General features: G+C 58.3%; 1 protein-coding gene and 1 long non-coding RNA gene across 13 annotated transcripts in view; one reads left to right on the top strand and one right to left on the bottom strand.

Annotated features, from left to right (window-relative positions):
- Window positions 1-15,347, bottom strand: part of SPEG (striated muscle enriched protein kinase) — a 48,867-nt gene extending 33,520 nt beyond the window's left edge. For 3 of the 8 annotated variants that reach the window (XR_013447378.1, XM_036082955.2, XM_078071347.1), the window contains exons 1-8: window positions 15,286-15,347; window positions 14,196-14,238; window positions 13,246-13,275; window positions 12,578-12,667; window positions 12,158-12,494; window positions 8,074-9,377; window positions 6,105-6,248; window positions 5,607-5,789 (exon numbers count right to left, since the gene is read on the bottom strand). Coding sequence is in view for 7 of the 8 variants with exons in the window: in XM_036082955.2 (XP_035938848.2) it covers window positions 5,607-5,789; window positions 6,105-6,248; window positions 8,074-9,377; window positions 12,158-12,494; window positions 12,578-12,667; window positions 13,246-13,275; window positions 14,196-14,238; window positions 15,286-15,318 (2,164 nt within the window). In the remaining variant the exon portion in view is untranslated. Of the gene's footprint in view, window positions 1-5,606; window positions 5,790-6,104; window positions 6,249-8,073; window positions 9,378-11,628; window positions 11,784-12,157; window positions 12,495-12,577; window positions 12,668-12,767; window positions 12,825-13,245; window positions 13,276-14,195; window positions 14,239-15,285 lie in introns of those variants that run through there. The other 5 variants (XM_078071345.1, XM_036082956.2, XM_078071346.1 and 2 more) reach the window with 5 other exon arrangements.
- On the top strand, window positions 11,654-19,673 carry LOC118529921 (uncharacterized). 5 transcript variants are annotated; one of them, XR_013447379.1, is made up of 4 exons: window positions 11,654-11,786; window positions 17,904-17,970; window positions 18,174-18,425; window positions 19,338-19,673. It is a non-coding gene; the product is annotated as an uncharacterized LOC118529921 (long non-coding RNA). The 5 variants fall into 5 exon arrangements; XR_004914389.2 differs by lacking the exon at window positions 11,654-11,786 and adding an exon at window positions 14,474-14,608; XR_004914391.2 differs by lacking the exon at window positions 11,654-11,786 and adding an exon at window positions 14,480-14,626.
- Window positions 19,674-21,122: the final 1,449 nt, after the last annotated feature.

Genomic DNA, 21,122 nt, shown 5'->3' with positions numbered 1-21,122 from the left:
CCCAGAGTTTCTGATGCTCTGGGTATGTTACTGCACATCTCTAACATATTCCCACAGTGATGCAGATGTTGCTGGTCTGGGGACCGCACTTGGAAGACCGCTGCTCCGGGAACTTCTCGGCTAACCCAACCTCCTCCACTCTTGGGCAGATCTTCACTAGTACCCCTTGCAGATGCGTGTCTGGCCCAGCCTCTGCATGACACCCAGGTTGTTCCAGGGGCTGGGAAAGTCACACAGATCTCTACCCCCACACACACACACCACTACCTCACACACAATCCTGCAGTCCACATAGCCCCGGACCATCCAGGAAGGCCTCCAGGTATGGCTACAGGGGCTAAGAAGTGGCCAAAGCACAGTCATGATTTCAGGAGCCTTTTGGCTGGTAGGGATGACAACCCCAATGCATACACAGCTCGAACAGTGAGCAGGAATAATAAAGAGGCAAGAGAAGGGCAGATGAGGGCCACAGAGTGTAGAGAGCAGATTCCTTTGGGCTCAGGGAAGACAGGCTAACTGAGGGAAAGGGTGGTATAGGAATTAAGAGTTTGGTTGAAGCAGGGAAAAAGAAGGGAAAAAGTCTTTCCGGAGGAGGAAGCTGCAGGAGCAAATATTCAGAGACAGCAAGAACATGCAGACCATTGTAGCTCAACATGCTGGCCACCGAACTGGGTAAAGCTGAGAGTTAGAGTGGGTGCCTCCCACTGCCTCAGAGGCCTCCAGACGCCCTCGGGTCGTCCCCAGGTCCGGACAGTGGAGGTCAGCTTCAGGAGTGGGGCCTTCACTCTGAAGGCGAAGGGAAGCTCCTCGAGGCTTCGGAGGGAGGGAAGGGGTGACACGCGGGCGTTAACCAGCTCGCATGCGGGGCCCGGCCATTCCCAACCCGCGCTCCACGGGCGCTGTCTCCAGAGGCGATTCCTCTAAACGTCTGCTGCGGTCGTGCCACCGTGGAAGACAGCGAGGCCGAGGGAAAAGGGAGACGCAGGCCGGCCTGCAGCTGGGAACCCATGGGTGCTGCCGTGGGCACCCTCCAGAGAAGAAGAGGTTTCTGTTTTGGTTTCAAATGGACAAGGAAGCAGAGAGAACTTGCCAGCCGGCCTGAGCTAACCATAGAGACAGTTAATTCCCCACGCGCGATTACGTGGGGTTGCTCCGCGTTAGATAAAGCGCTAGCACCCACAGGAGATTAGGTGCCTGTTCTTTCGACAGGCTGAGCGTGATGACCCCCACTCTGAGGGAGCAGCCTTGGGAGACACCCCGCGGGGCCAACCTGCTTCTGGAAGACAGGAGTCGGGAGGAAGGGCTGAGTCTGGTCAAGGGACCACGCTGTTTTTTTCAGATGCTGTCCAAACCCCCTTCAAGGATGGGCAATGGGGTCATGTGGCATTCCAAGATCCACCCCCCCCATCCATCAGCAGCTCCTGCCTTCACAGGGGAGAAGCTGTAATTCCGCAGCAGCCATGGCCAGGAGAAACGGCAGGGGCAGACGCTGGCGCCTTTCCTTTTATTCTCTGGCCCCCCATAACCAAACTCTGTTCAGTGTCAGTCATATGGTGGGACCAGAATGAGTTTGAAAAGCCATATCCTCTGGCCCAAAGGTCCTCAGCTACATCCTCATTCCCACAGAGCCTCATAAATCTTACCAAGTAAGTTGCCCAAGGGGTATACGGACCCTCACCTCACAGAGAAAACTGTGGCCAGCTAAGGAAATGTGAAGAGGCCAAGGTCTCAGCTGAAAAATGCTAGAACCTTGGGTTCAAATATACAAGATCTGTGCTTGAGGGAGGACTGAAGGCAGCAGGATGGAGCTCCGATATCCCCCTTCCTCCTGACCAGCACCCAAAGGGCCTCCTGTCAGGGCCCAAGGTGGAGGTGAGCCAAATGTGCTCCCACCAGTCATGCAGGGAGACAAAGCAGGATCACAGCCACAGTGGAGATGGCGAGTCCAGAGAGGAAGGACCCACCCACAGAGGGCATCGGCAGTCTCTGCCTCCCTCCCCCTCTACTCCCCCACCCCCGGCCACCCAGAGTGAGCTCATGAGCACAATTCTTCCTTAACCCTGAAACTCTTCCAAGTAGCAGGGAAGGGGATAGTAAGGAGTGGAGGTTTGGGAGACCCAGGGACAGGGCTTCACATCATGATCGGCCCCCAACTGGCCCTCTGCTCCTAGAGCTGAGCACCCCAACAGGGTAGGCACTAGCCACCTGAGACTACTTACACGCGTATTCATTAAAATGGAAATAAAAAAAAAAAATCCAGTTCCTTGGTCACACTAGCCACGTTTCAGGAGCTCAACAGCCACACGTAGCTAGTGGCTACCATACTGGACTGGGCACATATGGAACATTTCCCTCATGGCAGAAAGTTCTACTGATCAGCATTTCTCTAGAGCAATTCGCTGAAGCTTTCCAGGTCTCAGCTCCCTCATGCGTAATGTGGGCATAATAACAGAACTTACCACCCAGGGCAAGAGTAAATATGGTAACCCAATCAACACAGGGCCTGGTATGTAGGAAGTACTCACTAGATGCTAACTACTCATGTTCTTTTCATCCGTCATCCACCTAAGCTTATTTGCTTCACAAGTGAGTATTTCCAGCACCCAAAATCACCTGTTGCTTACAACGTCCCTAGGCAGATTGTAAGTGCTCAGTAAAGGTTGCTGGCCTTGGGCTAGTTCCATGTCACTTCATTCTCCATGTTTCTGTCTTCCTATCTGTAAAATGGGAATATTACCACCTATCATGTCCTTCTCCAAGGGATAGATATGGGGTGATGTAGCTCAAATAAGAGGAGAGGTGTGAAAGGACACTCTCCGGAGAGATGTAGAACTTGGCAGCCAGGCTGTATCAGTAAATGCTTGTGTGACAGATGCGGGCAGCTAAGAATGCTCAGCTTCAGGTAAACATACCTCTCATACTCCCCAACCACCTGCCCCAGTACACACACACCCTTTGGGAGAACGACTGTGGCCTCAGCGGAAGTACTCAGTGGGCTGGCTGGAGCAGGCTGGAAGGGGCCTGGGGCTGGGGGGTGATGAGAACCAGACCCTGCCCTCAAACCACAGCGCCTGAGTAATGGTGTAATGGGTATGGTTCCCAACCAGGAACTGAGATCTGTGGGCTCTCCAAAGCAGGCCCTTTGGGGGTGGGCACCCCAAGAGGGCACTGTGCAGTCAGCCCTGGTTTTCAGGGCTCTAGGGTGGGGGATTAAGGAACAAGAAAGGGGGGATACCTGGGTGGCTCAGTTGTTAAGCGTCTGCCTTCGGCTCAGGTCATGATCCCAGGGTCCTGGGATCAAGCCCTGCATCGGGCTCCCTGCTCAGCAAGAAGCCTACTTCTCCCTCTCCCACTCCCCCCTGCTTGTGTTCCCTCTCTCGCTGTGTCTCTCTCTGTCAAGTAAATAAATAAAATCTTTAAAAAAAAAAAAAGGAACAAGAAAGGGAGGTGGTTCCAGGAGGCCTCTTCCTATCAGACACTCTCTCCCTCAGCTGGCTGCCCCCCCTTCCTGCCTGCCCCCTGCCTGCAGCCACACTGCCTGACACCCCTTCTTAGCCCCCCCCAACTCTGCACACAGTCCAGGCCCGAGACCCCCGCCCTTGCCAAATGTCTGTGCCACCCCCTGGTTCCGCCCACTCCACTGCTCTCCAGGTCCACTGGCCCTTGTCCAGCCGCTCAGGACCAAACAGTGCCTTGTAGGGGAAGAAAGTCTGCTTCCGCCAAGAGAGTCCTGGGGCCGAGTCAGCATGACTTATGGGGGCTGTTCTCTGGGGGCAAAGCCCAGTGCCACTGACTAATGCGATGAAGCCTTTCTGGCTCCCCAGGGTGGGCTGGGGGGGAAGGCACAGACATGCCATGATGGGCTGAGGGCCCAGAGGCTGGGAAATATGGAGGAGCTGGGGCCGAGGCCTGGCAAGTGCAGGGGAGGAGTCCCTAAGACACAGTCTGAAGAATGGGCAGAAAAGGAAAAGGCAGCTTTCTGGAGCCTCATGGAAACCTGGGCACAACAGCACCCCTTAATAAGGCTAACAGCTAACATTTGTCTACAGCTTGACATAAAGCCCATTCACACGTTTGCTTTTGTTCGTGAGGATGGTAGAATAAATTATACAAATGAAGAAACTGAAAGGCAGGGAGGTTTGGTACGACAAACAGAGCTCCCAGTCAAGTGCGGACAACTGCCTTGCCCCAAGCCTCCTTCCCAACCTTAAAAGGCTCCCAAATGGCCACAAGCCAGTATCGGGGCACCCCCCCCATCCTCCTTGCCAAATCTCAGCCCAAGCCAGGTATTGACCAGAGTCCTGGAGCCAGCCCCAGGCCCCCTGAGGAAAGCTGGGAGCTGAGTCACAAGCCAGATCCCAGAGGTGATGGAAGGACGGAAGCATGTCTGGAGGGACGGCATGATTCAGCGTGGTGGGAGGGGCGAGGAAAAGGAGAAAGACTAAAACACAGGCTCCTGGGAGGGGTATGTAAGCTACAGAAGATGAAGGCCTGCTGTTCTGCAAAGCCAGATGGGTACAAACAAAAGGATCAAAGGCAGGACTGGGGCTCAGGGGAGATACCACCAAAATCACCCTTATCGTGAAGGTACAGAAGTCCTGGGCCCACAGCAAGACAGGCTCTGTAACCTCCTATCCTGTCCAGTGAGAGAAAGGGATGGAACAGCGTGGGCTGCTCCCGGTCCAGGCACACCCAGCCCCTTCTGCTGCCTCTCTACATCCCAATGTCCTTCAGGGCCCCCACGCCTCTCAATCCAGCACCCCATAACACTGACCCACTGCTTGATGCTCCTCTGCCCTGCACTGTCCTCCAACTTAGGTTCTCTGATCTATCTTGATGACCCAGAGCTAATATCCTTGCGGGCTGAGTCTGTGTCTTTTCCTTCTAGAACCCCCCTACCCAGCCTCACCTCCCCCGCCCCCACTGCCCAGGATCAGCACACCGTCAGGCCCAGCAACCTGAATGGGCAGAACTAGCCATGCACACTGACACCAGTCCAGCCCTACCCTGAACCTGAAAGAAACTGGGCTTACACCCAAAGGAAGTAGTCCAACACCAAGTGAGGGCTCTCGTAAAAATAGAAAGCAAGGCAGCCTCAATCACAGCCATCTCCAGAGAGGTGCTCTCAGCTACCTTCTCTTTAGGGCTTTGGGTTCAACAGAAGGACCAAGGGAGTGGGGAAGGGTTGTGGAACTTAAAAGCATCCTTTTTACTGGGTGTGGGGAGGGGTACCCTTCTAGAGGAAATGACCTCAGAAGGCTCCTGATGGCTTTTAAGCTCTTTGAGTTGGGAGATTCTTTTTCTCGGAGACTCAAGGAGAATTTGCCTTCCCCACAGGACCATTTTCAGGGAAATGCCAAGGGAGGATGGCATTTAGAGGATGCGTGAAGACAAATTTCAGTGACTTCATGAATTGGCCAGCCTGGGGTGTGCCTTTGGGAATCTGGCCCCCACTCCGAGGCCGGGCCACTTGGAATGCTTCCAGCAGAGCAGCCGACACATGAGAACGGACGGTGCACGCGGGCCGAGAGCCTGAGCTCTAGGCTCGGGAGTGGGACGGGTCACTGCTCATCCCACCCGGGACCCGGGGCCCACAGGCTCCCTACCAGGTTTCACGGCCAGCGCAGCGGCACAGCTGGCCTGACCCAGCTCGTTGGTGGCGGTGGCTGTGTAACTCCCGGCATCAGCCGCCCGGGCCTCCCGGAGCAGCAGGGTATGCCGCTCGCCCTCAGCCCGGATGAGAAGGCGGCCATCACTGCGCAGAGGAGACCCATCCTTCTGCCAGGACACTGTGGGGAAGGAGCCGTGTGACTGGTTGCCATGGCCCACAGCGGTCCACTGGGGCAAATCTCCCCTCACGCCACACAGAGCCCAAACCACTCTGCTCCCCACCCTAGGGAATCCTGAGGACTCCCCTGCCCCCGCCCCAGCCTGCCCCATTCACAGAAGCCCAGGTCTGCCCTCCCCTCTCCCGGGGGATTCTGAGAAATCTCCCGTAACGCACACACAGGGGTCGGGCCAGCCCCATGGAGCAGATGTCCCTCCTCCCCTACCTCCCCCTCTCTGTGTCTCAACCATAGCCTGGGCCCAGCCCTGGAGCTCACCTTGGGGTGGGGGATTGGCAGTGATGATACACTTGAGCAGCACATCTGCCCCTGGGGCCGCCACCACATTCTGCAGGGGGATCTCGAACACAGGGGCCTCGAGGGGCTCTTCTCCAGCGGACACATACGAGTCATCCGAAGACTCTGCCGGAGACATGGGTGACAGGGTAAGGGGACACGGTCCCTGTGGGGATGACTCAGGGGGAGAGTGGATAATGGCATCCTCGGATCTTAGAAAGCCAAACCCAGGGAGAAGGGCTTCTAGAAGGTCGGGGTTGGGGGATCAAGGGGTCTCTCTCCTGAATGTCCTGAGACAGGGAAGAAAAGACGGGGTGGGGGTGGGGCGTTCTCAAACAGGACAGGGCAGCCAAGACTCTACATTAGTTTGGCTTCTCAACTTCAGCCACAGTCACTGTGGTTTCTGGAGGAAGGCCCGGACTGTGTTGTGCGTGTCTATACAAATCAGTCACCGCGGAGGGTAGATCAGGCCCTGTTTCATGCAAGTGCTCTTAGCGGTAGCACCGATATTACCAGCTTCCAAACAGACAATACAAGCAAACAGCAACCCAAGCCCTAAGAAATAATACCGCCGTCACAGGGCAACATGGGGTAAACTGTCAAATTAGTGATGCCCCCGGATTCAAAAGAGGGAGCAGCGGGTGGGTCCCGGTAGCCGTCTGAGAGCCTCATGAATCAGCTTTGATCCCGTCCATCCACCAAACAGTAGCACTGCACCTACCGCACGCTAAGCTCTGTATGAGTACCAGGGAGATGGCAAGACCTAAGAAGTGCTCACAGGAAGCTCGTGCATACAAAGATATCCTGAAGCTCCACAGTAGTGGATCCCTCTGGGTACTTTCAAACTCTGACCTTCTACAAGCTAGACAAGGTACAGTCTGGTAGGTAGCCAAAGGAGCAGTGAGGATCCCAATTACGCTGTTTTCTAGCTCCATAACCTTGGACAAATTAGATAACCTCTCTGTGCCTCTGTTTTGTTATCTGTAAGATGAAGCTGATAAATAACACCCAACCTCTTGCAGAGCTGGCATACAAATTTAAATAAAATAACGCCCCTAAGCGCCCGGGACACACAGTGCCTGTATGGAGCTAAAAGGATGATGGGCAGGTACCTAATTATCTTTAAAAACTTTAAGATGGTAATCCTTAAGTGAAAAATAAAGTAATTCTGATGATGAAAAATCCAAGGTGGTAAGCGCAATGAAAGAGACCCTGACCAGGTGTCCTGGGTGCAGTGAGCAGAGGCATCTGGCCTGGGAAGCAGCAAGGGGTGGGAGCAAACCGAGGATGGCTTCCTCTGCCTCCATCCAGGAGTGGACCCCAGGCTGGTGTTCAGGGTGAGCAGAACTAGGAGCACGGGCATTCTGGATGGTGGCCACCATCCACAGGAGGACTAGGAGATGACACTCAGGCTGGCATGTGCCCACAGTCAGCTCAGCCATACAAGGACTCAAGGATGGGAGAGAGGCTAGCTTGAAAGACTGGGTCCGATCTTCGTGGCTACGGATGGGTCAGGGGATAGTCCCAGGATGGAAGCCGAGCTGGACCAAAGCTCGCCTCTACCCGGGACCTGACATTATTTACTGAGATGGGTTTCCGTCTCTTCCCACACAGAGCAGTGGAGTTTGGAGGGGCTCCTTAGGTTTCCACCACTGCCTTCCACCACGGTTAGATCCTCGACCCAGCAGCCCAGTGGACCCAGGGCACCTACACAGGCATCTGGGCACCTTTCTTTGCTCACGGCTCCACTCAGCCTCCACCAAAACACACTCGCTCGCTGCCTCACCAGCAGGCAGGTTCTAACACAAGGACCTTCACAATCCTCCACTCAACTGGAACCTGGGTCTGTAGCTTCCCTGTGAAACCACACCCTCGCAACTGCCCCACAGCTCTCCCCAAACACCCTCCCACCCAGCTCTCAGCAACTTCTCGGCCCTCCCCGAGGCCTTACCCAGCTCAGGCGAGGTGGGCCGGGCCCGACGACCTCTGCCCTGGCTGCGGGCACCTCGGCGGTCCCAGGCCCCCCAAGGACCATCCTCCTCCGGCCCTCTGCGCAGCCTCTTCTCAGCCTCAGGCCCCGCCCTGTTCTTCTCCAAGGTCTGAGGCACAGCAGCGCTCTCCTGGCCTGGCATGGCCCAGGGCAGGAAGCGCACGGCCTGCGCTGGGGGCTCCCGCTTCCGACCCGGGGGTGCTCTCGTCCTGGCCTCAGGGGGATCGGTGGCGGCAGGGGGCGGCACGGGGCTCCGGCACTCCTGGATGGCTCTGCCCCGGGTCAGCGGGAACTGGTCCCGGCGCCTAACCTCCTGCTGCGGGCCTTCCCCCAGCTCCGTCCTGCCCGCCGGCCCGCGGCTCCTGGGCCTCCCCTGCTCGTCCCCGGGCTTCCCCGCGACGCTCGGAGGGGGCGGCGAGGCGGCGGTGGCGGGGCTCTCGGCCGGAGGGGTCTTGGGGGTGGAGGGCCGGGAGAAGAGCGGGGGCTCGCCAGGCTCTCGAGGGGACGGGGCGCGCTGCAGCGTGGTGCGCAGAGACTCGTGCGAGCGCACCAGCTCCTCCCGCGACGTGGAGCGACGGATGCGGCCCAGCTCCTGAGCGAAGCGCAGCTCGAGGTCGGAGGCCGCGCTGCGCTGCCGCGTGCGCTCGTCCAGCGAGGCCGCCTTCTGCTGGAAGAGGCGGCGCCGCTCGGCCACGCTGCCCTGGGCCCGCAGCTCCTCCTGCGAGGCCCCGAGTGTGCCCCAGGGCGCTCCGCCCTCGGACTTGGGCTGCTCCAGTGAGCGCGCCTTGCGCAGGGGCACCCATGGCCGCAGGGGCGCCGGCGGTGAGTCGCTGCGCTCCAGGCTGCGCCGTCGCTCCTCGAAAAACTGCAGCTTGTCCAGGATGCGGGAGCCCGCGCGCACCAGCCTGGGCGAGCGGCCCAGTGCCGACAGGCGGCCCGAGGCCTCGCTCAGTGGCGTCTGGGGCCGGGACTCCGCCGTGCCCGCCAGCGAGGGCCCCGACGACTTGGACTTTTTCCCTCGCTTCTCTTCGGCGGTGGCGTCCTCGGGCAGCACGGGCTCCTGAGTGCGCCGGTGGGGCGATGTGGGGGTGACCGGGGGCTGGGCGCTGAGTCCCGGCGGGGTCCGCTTACCCACCCGAGGGGACGGTGGGGGCAGCAGTGCGGATTTGGAGGGAGGCGGTAGCGCGGGGCGACGAGGGGCTTCACTGGCCGGCTGAGGCTGAAGATCAGGCTCCTCCCTGTGCAAGCCGCTCTGAGGGACACTGCTGCAGAACCAAGACGAAGAGGGGTAGAAGATTTAGGGGTCTCCCCTCCTAGACCTTCAGCTCGTGATAGGAATTGGACGGTGGGGCATGCTGGGAAGGCTTGGGGGTGACATGGGTCAGACCCTCTCCCCCCCCCAAGGAAGGAACAGCCAGAGCAGGTGCTGGGGAGAGGTTGGCAGCCCTGGCACCAGAAAACTGGGCTGGTGGCTGGGCCCAAGTGCAGACTCAGCCCCTGGGGCTCTGGCCAGCCCCCTCCCCCCAGCCCCGGAAGCTGGGAAACAGCAGAAACAGAACGGAGCGGTGAGAGAGAAAAGAATGAGCTTAGGACCCAAAGGATGAAGTGGTGAGGAAAGGCAGGAGGGTTGGATGGGGCGGGGCCCTCTCAGGAATGCAGCCTCCCACTCATTCCTGCCCCCAGCTGGCCCCCACAGCCCTGCCCATCCTCAGCAGGAGTGCCCCTAGAAGAATAGGCACTAGCCTTCTGGGAGCGATGCCCTATCTCAGGGACCACCTAGCCCCTGAGGTGCCTCACCAGCGAACACAGCAGGTGGCAGCTGAGGTCCCTGGGGTGGGAGACTAGAAGAGTCAGGTTCCCCTTCCCTTTGATCAAGTGCCCCTACCACAGGCCTTTGACTTTGTCCTGCCTCTGGGAAAATTACCTTGAGTCCTTTGAAACCACCCTGCCACCTCTGCCCCACCCCCACCCCCCCCAGCACAGAAGCTCCCCAAAGGGGTATGCTCAGGAATAACTCAGCTCAGAAATAACTACTGCGTGGGCCTGAAGAAGGGGTGTGGGAGAAGAGGAAGAGGGAAGGAGCTGGTCAGCTCAGAGTACCCCTCTCACCACAGAGCTTTGCTGCCCAAGAGCTGGGCCTCAGTATCCTCCCTCTGGACTCTTGGGGGACACATCAAGCAAGGAAAGGAATCTGAGATATTAACATCATACCTGACACATTAGAGAGAGCTTAATAAAAACTCAGGAAATGGCTCACTGAATCCTTACTGGGGGCCAGGCCCGTACTAAAGGCTTAAAATGCATTCACTCCTGTCATCCTCACAACAGTCCTCTGAGCTAGCAGCTGTCTCCATTTACAGATGAAGAAACTGAGGCTTAAGAGGTAAAGTGCCTCACCAAGGTGACACGGCTAGGAAATGGCTGGTGCCAGGACTGAAACCCAGGCAGTCTGACTCCTGAGCCCTTATTCCCTCCAAATGTCTAGGATTCTGAGGGCACGGAAGGGACGAGAAATAGGGTACTGGCCACAGCAGAAGTTCTAGGGGTGCCTGAGTGGAAGGCTGTTTTGGACTACCTGGGGCAGCCAGCCCCCCCCCCACAGGCCCCACCTCTGACTCGGGGCGGGGGGGGGGAGAGGGGTGAGGTGCGGAATGGCAATCCACCGTGCCCTGAGGGAACAGAACCTCAGCCAGCCACCTGCGGGGAGGCAGAGTCTACCCTGTGGGAAGGACAGCAGAGTCCCCGAGGAATGGCTTCTGGGAACTGGGTTAAGGCTCCTAGAGAAATCTGAGAGAAATCGGGGACAGCAGAGGAGGCCTCTTGCCGGCAGTTCTGAGCGCTAGGCCCGCCTCTGTACCACAGACATCACTAAGGAAATGGGTTCCTCAGAAGTTGCCATAGCAACTCCAGGCTCAGGCTGAGGCCTGGCAAAGGAAGGCAGGGAAGGAAAAGGCAAGTCCAGGGCTCAGGAGCGCCTGGTTCATACCAACCACATAAAGCCAGGGAGCCTCCCCTGCCCCAGACCTCTCCCCTGCCTACCACTAGCCACCCCAACCACCTTCAAAACAGCCTCCCCCACCAGGCTCCTTCTCTCTCCTCCATGACGGTCCCCCCCACACACACCCATACCCATCACAAGTTAGGTCCCTCTCAGCTCCCCAAATGTCCCCCCAATACCTCCATCATCAGCCACTCCCCTCTTCTACTATAGCACTCCCTCCTGTATCTGCCAGCCCCCAAATCTCCAAAAAACGGCTCCGAAGCCTCACTCCAACACCTCCGCTCCGCTCAGGCTCCTCGCCACCCCCTGCCAGGACAACCTTCACCACCGCCCCGCCCCACCCCTGCACAGGCATGTCCCACCAGGTCCTCACGTGCTCCGAGCCTGCACCAGTCCCAGCCCTCTGCCTCCACCCCAGCCCCCTGACTCCAGCCCTCCCTGCCCGCCCCTGCCTCCCACACAGCCCACATCCTCCTGCTTTCCCAGGCCCCTGGCCCCATCTACTCCCTGACCACCTCACTCTCTTCTCTCTCCCGGCCACGCTCATGCTCCCTTGCTCTCCTGCTCTCCCGGGAGCTGCCTTGCAGAAAGGTTCCGTTCCTCCCAGAAAAAGGCCCACATGGGAACAGGAATGTGCAGAGAGAAGAAAAGGCAGCAGCTGCTGAGACAGCAGGCACGGAGGGGGCCCTGGGGGGGGGGGGCGGGGAATCCTGGGGACAACTGCAGCCTGAATGGGCAAGGTGGGAGAGGGCCCCTGGGAAAGTGGAGATCTTGGAGGGGATGAGGAAGGGACAGAGGGGTCCACGAGACCATGGCGATGGCACAGGTGGGAGCAGGAGGCTGTGGGTGGTGACGGCACAGAAGGAGGGAGGATGCGGTGTGGGAGGACAGAGTAGGTAGCCAGGGCCAGGGTGGCAGCAGGGGCGGTGAGGTGCACAGAGGGACGGATGGTGCAGGGGAGAGAGGCTGACGGAGCGGTGAGGGGCAGTGCGGGACGGCATGGTGAGGCGGAAGAGCGCGGGCCCGGGTGAGGCCATTACTTACACGTGGATGGAGAGCGCCCGTCCTCTGTACAGACTGAATGCGCTGCCATACAGGTCACTCGCCACCGAAAGGCTATCCTCTGACCCCCAGCTTGCGCCCACCAGATTAGCTCGAGACGCCCGCACCAGCGGCTCCACCCCCAGGTGCCGTGGCCCGGCCCCGGTTGCCTGTGCTTGCCTTGGGCTGCCCGGGAGGCGGCGGGAGCCACCCCTGCTGCCCGCTTCCTGCTCCAAGACCGTCTGCCCGCTGCCCCACCAGCTCACTTGCTCCTCTGACGTGCCTGTCACGGAGGTCGGGGGTGTGTCCAGGGAGGTGCCCACCAGGGTGTCGGAGCCCCCTAGAGAAAGGAGCACGGTGAAGCCCGGGCACCTCCTGGGGGAAGCCCGCCTGCCTGCTCTTGGAGCAGCCCAGATAGCTCACCCGTGGGGGTGCTGAAGTCCCCGTCATCCCGAAGCTCCAGGCGCTGGGTCCCCTGCACATCGCTGATGTCATCCTCGCCCGTCTCGGAGTCTAGAGAAGAAGGGGTCTGTGTGGGCAGGGCCCTCCTCCCTCTGACTCCAACTCTTCCCTGTGTCTCCTCCCGCCTCCCCCGCAGCAGGCTCCATCTTACCCATGGCGGGGCTGCCACACCTATCTTCTCCCCTCTCTTACCCCGCTCGTCCCCACGCCCATGCTGGGCTGCTCAGGCCAGTCCTGTGGCTTCACCTCCGAGCCCCTGGCGACTCACGCCTGCCTCCTTGGCCCTCGAGGCCACCTGCCACCGCCCCTCCCAGCCCCTTGCTGGATTACCAGGGTCTCAGCCCTCCCCATCGTCACCTGTCAGTGACAGCATATCTCCTGTGCAGCCCCCAAATAACAAGATCCTAGGTTCCAAGGCTCTAAATTTTGGGTTCCGATACCCCAGGAACAAAGGGGAGTCACCTCAGAGTTGTACTGTCAGGGCACTCGACCAACCGCAGGGCCAGCCTGTCCTCCACCCCAAACCAGCCGGAACACATCAGGGTGCAGCTGAGGCAGGGTGAGGAGAGGCCAGGGTCGGGCAGGGAGGAAGGGGGAGTGGAGGGCTAGGGCAGGAGCCAGTTTCCTACCGTAACTTTGCTTTCTGCAGGAGCGGAAAACTTCGCTTCCATAGGAGCAGCAGGAGAGAGACATGGACAGACTGTTATCAGAGCTTTTGTGGGGCAGGGCATGGTGGGTAGGCAGGACAGAGGGGGCATGAGGGTGCCCAGTGCCCAGAAATGCCCTGTGGCGATGGGCAGGGGAAGGGAGACACCTGGAATGGGCAGAGCATCTCTCATCCTGACAGCCTGCAGGCTCCCACTGTGCCCAGCTGGGGGGGCGCACAGGCTTTGACTGGTTATTCCAACTACCTCAGTGATTCTCTACCTTCGGCACTCTTACTGGTGCTGCCACCGGCCACGCGCACACACGCACACACACACACCTGCTTGTGCTCCGCCCACTCACAGACCCAGGCCCCCCATTAGGGGTCAAGCCCACCCTCTCTTAAAAAAGATTTGCATTGTGCTTTGACCCTTCCTTGCAAACCAATCCCCCCCACCCGACCTGTTCTGCATCATGGATGTGACAGGTATGCTCTTCCTGATCCTGTTCTTCTACTGCTGAATGGTTCTCAAAAGTGCCCAGTGATTAGGCTACAAGCCAAGTTTCCTGGGCATATTTTTAACTGTCCAAGATTCTAACTGGTTCTGTGCCTCAGTTTCTCTATGAGTGCCATGACAAGCAGGAGCCATATGCCGGATGCCGAAGCATGACAGTGAGCTCATCCCCACTTGGCCCCACAGATGGAGCGCCCTGAGCCGAGGCCCATGGTGGGATGTGCTAGTGAGATTCTCCCCCCACCCCTTCACCCCACAGCTGCAGGGTACAGGGCACCTCCTTGAGTGGGTATGGATGTGTTTTGGGGGATCCCACATCTCATGGGCTGTCTTCAGGGCCTGGGCATGAGGCATGAAGCAACATGGACCAAGAGAAGGAGTGGGCATGGGCCAGAGCAGGGAGCCTGTGGTCCACGCACCATGGGTGAGTCGGCCAAAGGCCCGGCGGGAGTGGCCGGTTTTCTGAAAGAGAAAAGCCAGAATGAGTTGTTGAGAGGAAAGCTCACTCCTGCTGTCCCTTACCTCCCATCTAAACCTCTATATTAAACAGAAACTCATTCCAGGGGCTTGGGGAGGGGTAGGAGGGTCACGGAAAGAGCTGCCAGCTTCCCCCGGAGGAAATGTCTCCACTCTTCCCTGCCTTTCAGCCCTCCTAGCAGGAGCTCCGGGCTACCCAGCTAGGCTCTGGGGAGGAGCAGAGGAGGAAGAAGAGAGAGGACAGCAAAGCTGCGGGTCAAATGCTGGGAGTCCGGGGACAGAGGCTCTCAGGACTGGGGACCTGAGCGACTCCCCAGAGATAGAAGCTAGGAGACAAGATAGGAGGCTGACTGACGTAAAAGAAGAGATGGGGGTGGGGGATGCTTGGATGACTGGAGGGACGAGGACACAGATTCCTGCTGGGGGTGGGGGGGGGTGGGAGGACAGATACCTTAAATAGGTGTCAAGCGGGCAGGGAGGATGATGGGGGAGCAAAGGGCAAGGTCCCCCAAGGGCCAGAGCCTCACGAATGCAGGAAGGAGGCCTGGGTACGCCGAGGACAGGGGAGGGCTTGGGGAATTTATTGAGCTCGGCGCGGATCCCTGTGCGTGGCTTCCAGGAGCTCGGGAAGATGGAAGGCTCCAGACTGGGGGGCTGGGGAAAGCCGGGGCGGGAGGCCGGAGTTGGACGGAGACGAGGGGAGACCAGGAGGCAAAGAACCCAGTGGGCACTCCACGCGCCGAAGCTGTGGCGGGGGCCTCCCCGGGGGGTCGCGGGGGATTGCGGACGACTGGGCCTGGGAGGGGGGCGGGGGGGGCGGTCTGCCCCTCGGCGCGGGGAGGGGCCGACGCGCTCTGCCACAGGCCGGGGAGCCCCCCGGAGCGCGCCCGGCCGCTGCCCCCCGCGGCGGGGTGGGGCGGGCGCGGCCCCGGCGCCCCCTCCCCCGGGGCCCGGCCGCGGTGACCCGCCCTCCCTTGGGGCGCCCAGCCCTTCCCGCCCCCTCCCGGCGCCGCCCGCCCCCGGAGCCCTCACCTGGAAACGCTTCTTCACCCACAGCTTCTTCATGGCGGGGGAGGGGGCCGCGCCGGCGGCCGGGCGAGGAGGGGACGGGCGGGGGCGGGGCGGAGTCGGAGGCGGGGCCGGGGGCGAGCGGGGGAGCGGGCGGGAGCCGGCGCCGGTGGCGGAAGGAGCTGCGGGGCGGCGGGAGCCCGGGCGGGGGGAAAGCGGCGGCGGCGGCGGCGGCGCCCAGAGCCCGCCCCTCCCCCTCCGGCCTGCACCCCACCTGGCGCCCCTTCCCTGGCCTGCTCCCCTGCGACCCCCGGGGCGGCGCTCTCCTGCCTCCGGGTACCCCCACCCCGCACCTGCCTCCTGGGCCCTGGGCACATGGGGAAACTGAGGCACAGAAGGGGGTGCAGCGGCCCCTACGGGAGTTGGGGCCAGCGTCTCATTGGCAGCCAGACGCGGCCTCCACGCCACCCCCACTCGGCTCCCGCGGGGCCGCTCTGGAAGGTCAGCCGCATCTCGACTTGCTCACTCCACAAACATGCGCACACTACACTGTGCCAGGCAGTACCAAACTCGTCGCGGCCCCGAACGCGCCGCAGGGCCACAGCGCCGGGTGGGGGCGCCTAGGTCACACACTGGGCAAGGGCCCTGGTGGGTGGGGGCTCCGTGCTGAAAGGAACCGAGACTATGAAAACCCCCAGGCTCCTCGGGAGAGCCAAAGAGGGCCCTAGAGTTTCTTGATGGTGGGTCCTCTGTCCCTGCCCCCTGGCACACACACACACACACACACACACCAGCTAAGGTGCCCAGAGGTACTCCTATTAGTCACAAATACGACTCACCTTCTCACTCACAGGTGAGCATACTCACCAAACTCTCTTTGTCCTCCTCCCATTCTGCACCGTGCACGCATTGCCACGGGGAAACTCAATTCTCCCCTCCCTCCCCTCCAACAATCATTATAACTAAGTTTCTTGAGCATTTACTAAGTGCCAGGCACTTTACAAATGTTCCCTCATTCACAACAACCTCTTATGAACACTGAACTGGCTCCATTTAACTGACAAGTGACTGAGGCTCAGAGATGTCCTATTACTTAGCCAAAGCCACACAGGTTCTGTGTCTCTACTGTCCTCTAGATCCAAATCCCCATCCCAGCATACACAAGTAGTGCCACTCACTGCTATCAGTTTTTACCTGGCTTCTGAAGTTATGTGAGCTTATGGACCTTTTTTTTTTTTAAGTTTAAAGTCGTGTCTTGTACATTCTGGGTGCATACAGGAAGTCCTGTTTCCCAGACCCCCAAAGGCAAATGTTGCACATTTGGACACATGAATGGGGATGAGCACTGAGAGCATACACGTGTGTGTCCAGATCGGTCCTGGCCAGAGGACCCTGGACACCCACAGGCCTTTCCCTGCCCACCCCCAAATACACCCACTCACAGATGGGGGAGCTGAGTGAGGAGAGGGGGTAACTTGAGCCCCTGTTCCCCAGGAGAATCCGAGGGGCTGGCACATTCCATAGCAAAAATAACCAATGGGCAGCGGGCGTGAGTGACGGGACAGCTGGGCCGAGAACAGGCCTGTGGGATTCTGTGTTCCTGCTCTGGGTCTGCACTGCTCACCCCCACAGGGCTGGCCTGGGGCATGCTAGCAGGGTGGGCCACCCCCAGCTGGCCCTAGATTGCCCTCTTTCCCCCTCCATGGCTGGCAGCTGTGCCCCTCTGCTATTTCCCCCCCTTCCAGAGAAAACCCATCTCATCATGCCATGCCTGATCTCTCACACAGACCCTCCTCTGAGCCAGATGGACCCACTCCCCTCCTCTTTGCCTTCTCTCTTTCCTGCCTGGAAAGTCCAATTTCTCCCTTCCCCCCCCCCCTTTTGCTTATCCTGCTCTGCATTTCTGACACATGGTGACATTTTTACTTACTTATTGTGTTTATTGCATGTTGTCTATCTCCCCTCACTAGGATGTGATCTCTAGGAGGACAGGAACTTGAGGGATCCCCCTCTCATGCAGTCCCTGATGAGAACTGGGCATGAATGGACGGCAACACTTTCCCTACCCATCCCCAACTCCATACTAGTTTCCTCCTGGCTTTTCATCCAGATATTCCAAGTTCCTGGTGAAAAAAATAACTGCAGAGTATCCCTCAACACAGGCTCTGGTGCATTCCCCACCTTTTCCTTGCCTGAAGCCCTCTCTCCCTGTCTCTAACCTCTCCTCTCCATGCCCTGAAGTCCCTAGCATGGTTCACGCCTATCTGTTGACCTTTGGCCCTTCGGATTGAAACCAGAGTCTTCCGGACTCTGGCTATGAAACGTCCAACTAACATGGCGAGCACTATCAGCTTGCCCCTTCTCTCAGCTGTGCCCTCTCCTCCTTACTCCCTGCCCTTTAGGCCCCCACCCCCCCCTCAGCCACACATGTCCCAAGCGTTGAGGATGGCACTTGTTCTGGTCACTTGAATTGCACATAGCTCCTCAGCCCACACAGGTGGGAGCCTGATGTTTTGAAAGAGAGGAATGCCCGCCTATCTTAGGAGACTGGGCCAGAAGATGGCTTTGGGGATGTGGTCGGGAGAAAGATGGTTAATGATGACAAATCCTGGCCTTAGTCTTTTTGTGCTTCTCTTTCTAAGGACAGGCAACGTGGACCTGAACCCCTACAGATCTGGCTCTGTCACCTCATTAGCCATGTGACCTCAGGTAAATTCCCTCTTGGAACCAGTTTTCTCCTATGTGTAACCATCACTACAGTAATCTGGGCTTAGAAGATTAAATAATGAAATGGGGTGCTATACCCATGTTAAGGATTCTACAAGGAGCCTGCATGTCTGCTGTCTTCAGTATTCCTATGCTTTCTTCATTTCTGTACCCCAAATCCCACCCTCCTATGTCCCATCCTCCAGACTCTCCAGTCTGCTGCCCACCTGTCTTCTCAAGGCCCCGGCCTCCCCAAGCCAGGCCGATATCCCTCCATCCTTGAGCAAACATCTGAGGCTTCGAGAGTGCCAGGAACCTTAGCATCACCCTGTCTTGCCGAGCCAGACAGCAGTCCCAGCCAGGAAGCTGCCTCCTTCTGCAGCCAGGTCCCGGCTGGGCTTCCTCGAGAACCCTGAAGCCCTCCTGCTGTGGATCCCAACTGAAAAAGTTTTCCATGAGTGAGTCTGAGCAATGCTAAGCTGCTTGCCCAGCTGCCCCTGACCAAGACCCGGAACTGGGCAAGTACTGGGGGGGAGGGGCAATAAGAGGAGGATGAAACAAGGCTCACGCAGTCAGTCCCCCACCATCACCAAAGCAAAGCCCTGCCCTCCCCCAAATCATGTGGAAGGGGCGTAGTAGTTAAGCACATAGTTCTCTGCAGCAGGACAGACCTCCTTCCATCCCTGCTCAGCCACCTTCTATCTGTACAACAAGAAATGTCGTTTAATCCTTTGTACCAGCTTCCCCAGGGTTGCTATGGGACTTAAATGATATATCAAAAGATGTGATGGTGTATCACCTGCCATTCATAACATTTTAAATTACTACTAAGAATTGTCACCAATTAATAATAATTACAAGACTGGTCTTGGGGTAAAGATTTCACCAGTAGAAAGTTCTCAAATGTGACTTGCCACAGCGCAATCCTCTTCTTGTGTTAACATGACTGTCAAAAGACCCCAGATCCAGTCCTCACCACACCCAGGGTCCTTTCCTTAGCCCACACCTCTCAAATATGCTGTTCCAGCAGAGCAGCCTGGAGACGGCCCTCCTGGCCTCTGTCTAGCTATGCCCAGCCAGCATTCAGCCCTGCTGACTGTGCTACCAGCTTATAGAGGGACTGGGGAAACACAGCCCTGCTGGGGGGGAGGGGGCCTAGTCTCCTGTCACTCTCCCCACTTTGGGGGAACCTAGCAGGTTAGGGGGCTCCTCCCAGAAAGAAGGCCTGGGCTACTCTCCATACAATGGACAGCTCCCCTCCCTTTCTTTTTCTCTCTCCTCCCTCCAGAATTCCTTGAGTAGGGTGGAAACCAGGAGGGGTGGGTTCTTAATTTTGGGGTGGCCATAACTAGCAACATGTTTTCTGGCAGATCTTCCTCCGTCCTGGACCACAGTGTCCTCGCCTGCAAAAGGATGCGTTTGGAGCTGCGGTTCTCTGTGGTCATGTCAACTCAAAACAAACATGGCACTCCTCGGGGCTTCCTTATCCTTCCCTAAAATCTCTCTCCCTGGGGCCCCTGGGTGGCTCCGTCGGCTCAAGGCTCAGTTGGTGAAGTGGTTAAGTGTCTGCCTTCAGCTCAGGTCGTGATTTCCAGGGTCCTGGGATCAAGTCCCACATTGGGCTTCCTGATCAGCGAGGAGCCTTGCTTGTCCCTCTGCCCCTCCCCTCACTGCTCGTACTCTCTCAAATAAATAAATAAAATCTTCAAAAGAATAAAATTTGTTTTTAAATAAAATAAAATCTCTCTCCCCCAGACTGTATTCTTACCAATCCATCATACCCTTTGATTTGATTTATGTTCTGTTTTCAGTTACCTTTGCCCTGAGAGGACCAGAGCTAAGATCCGCAAGGAGTCTGATCCTTCCCCGGCTCAGAGCTCTGCCAGGATGGGTCCCTTCCCCTGACTCCAGGCTGCAATGGCCTGTACCTGGCCAAGTACAAAGCCAATCAAGAGAAGCCAGCCTTGACTCTGCCCCAGGCTTGGCCACAGGGAGTCCAAGGAACCAGCGCTGAAGACTGTAGGACGGTGAGCAGGGTGGGACAAGGGAGAGAGGGGAGGTGCTGACAGACGGAGGCTGAGCCCGTGCCCCATCTCTGCTGCACCTCCACGCCCCCCTTTCCCCTCCAGCTGCTGAGGTCCTCCATCCTGTGCCTTCTCCGCAGCCCACAAGGATGTACTCCTATACAGCACCACCCAGCTGGAGTGAGAATTCCCTCTTGAAAATGCCTGGGACACACTCAGTGATCCCCAAGCTCTTTGCCACCTCCCCAACTGCAGCCTACTTCCCCAGAATTTTGGTTCTCAAGACTCAGTGAGCCCAAGGCTCTGTCTGAGGCCTAGAGAACAACTGGCTGGCTTAGGGGCTGAGAAAATTAAAAAGGAAACCCATACACTGACCCAAGGAGAGTCTGCCTGGGCCCGACTCCCCATACCGGGCCCAGCAGGACCCTGAGTGCCAGGCCCAATCTTGGTCCCCTCTCATCTACCTCAGATCATCATTTGTCTCTTCACACATGAGCCCGGCACCGTGCCCTGACGTGGGCAGGGGCCCAAGCACCAGCCTGAGCATCCCCCTTCCATGCCTTCTGAATCTCAGGCAGACATGGCCCATTGGCTTTCCAGACCAACTCCACAAACCCCCATCCCTCAACTGTTTGTACCATCAGGCCCCTCCCCAGCCCGCGAAGGTACACACACACACACACACACACACACACACACACACACAGGCTTGCATATGGATTCTCATACACACTGGGGAGCCCCCAGCCCTAGCTCCACCTCCTGATGCTCTGTACCCTATTCATACTTGTCTACCCACTGGCTTCCTCCAACCAGCCTGGTGCTGGTCACACCAACGTGCCCAGCAATGGCCTGCAAGGAGCTCCGACCCACCCCTCAATATTGCAGTGGGACCAGGCGAGCTCGCCCCTCTTTCAGACGTGTGCAACCCTGTGAGGTGTCTCAAGTCTAAGTTATTGGAGCTGATAAAGGCGATTTTCCCCAGACGATTTTTTCTCTCTCTCTCCAGGGAAACGAGGAGGCCTTTCACTGTGGAATTCCCAGAGAGGCCTGAGTGGGGCTCAGGTTTTGCTTACCAAATGCTGACCCTTGACCTCTGACCTGCCTGTGGGGAGCCTCCCTCCTTTGACA

The sequence above is a fragment of the Halichoerus grypus genome, chromosome 4 (genome assembly GCF_964656455.1).
Source record: "Halichoerus grypus chromosome 4, mHalGry1.hap1.1, whole genome shotgun sequence".
NCBI lineage: Eukaryota > Metazoa > Chordata > Mammalia > Carnivora > Phocidae > Halichoerus > Halichoerus grypus.
This window is presented reverse-complemented; position numbering and strand designations above follow the sequence as displayed.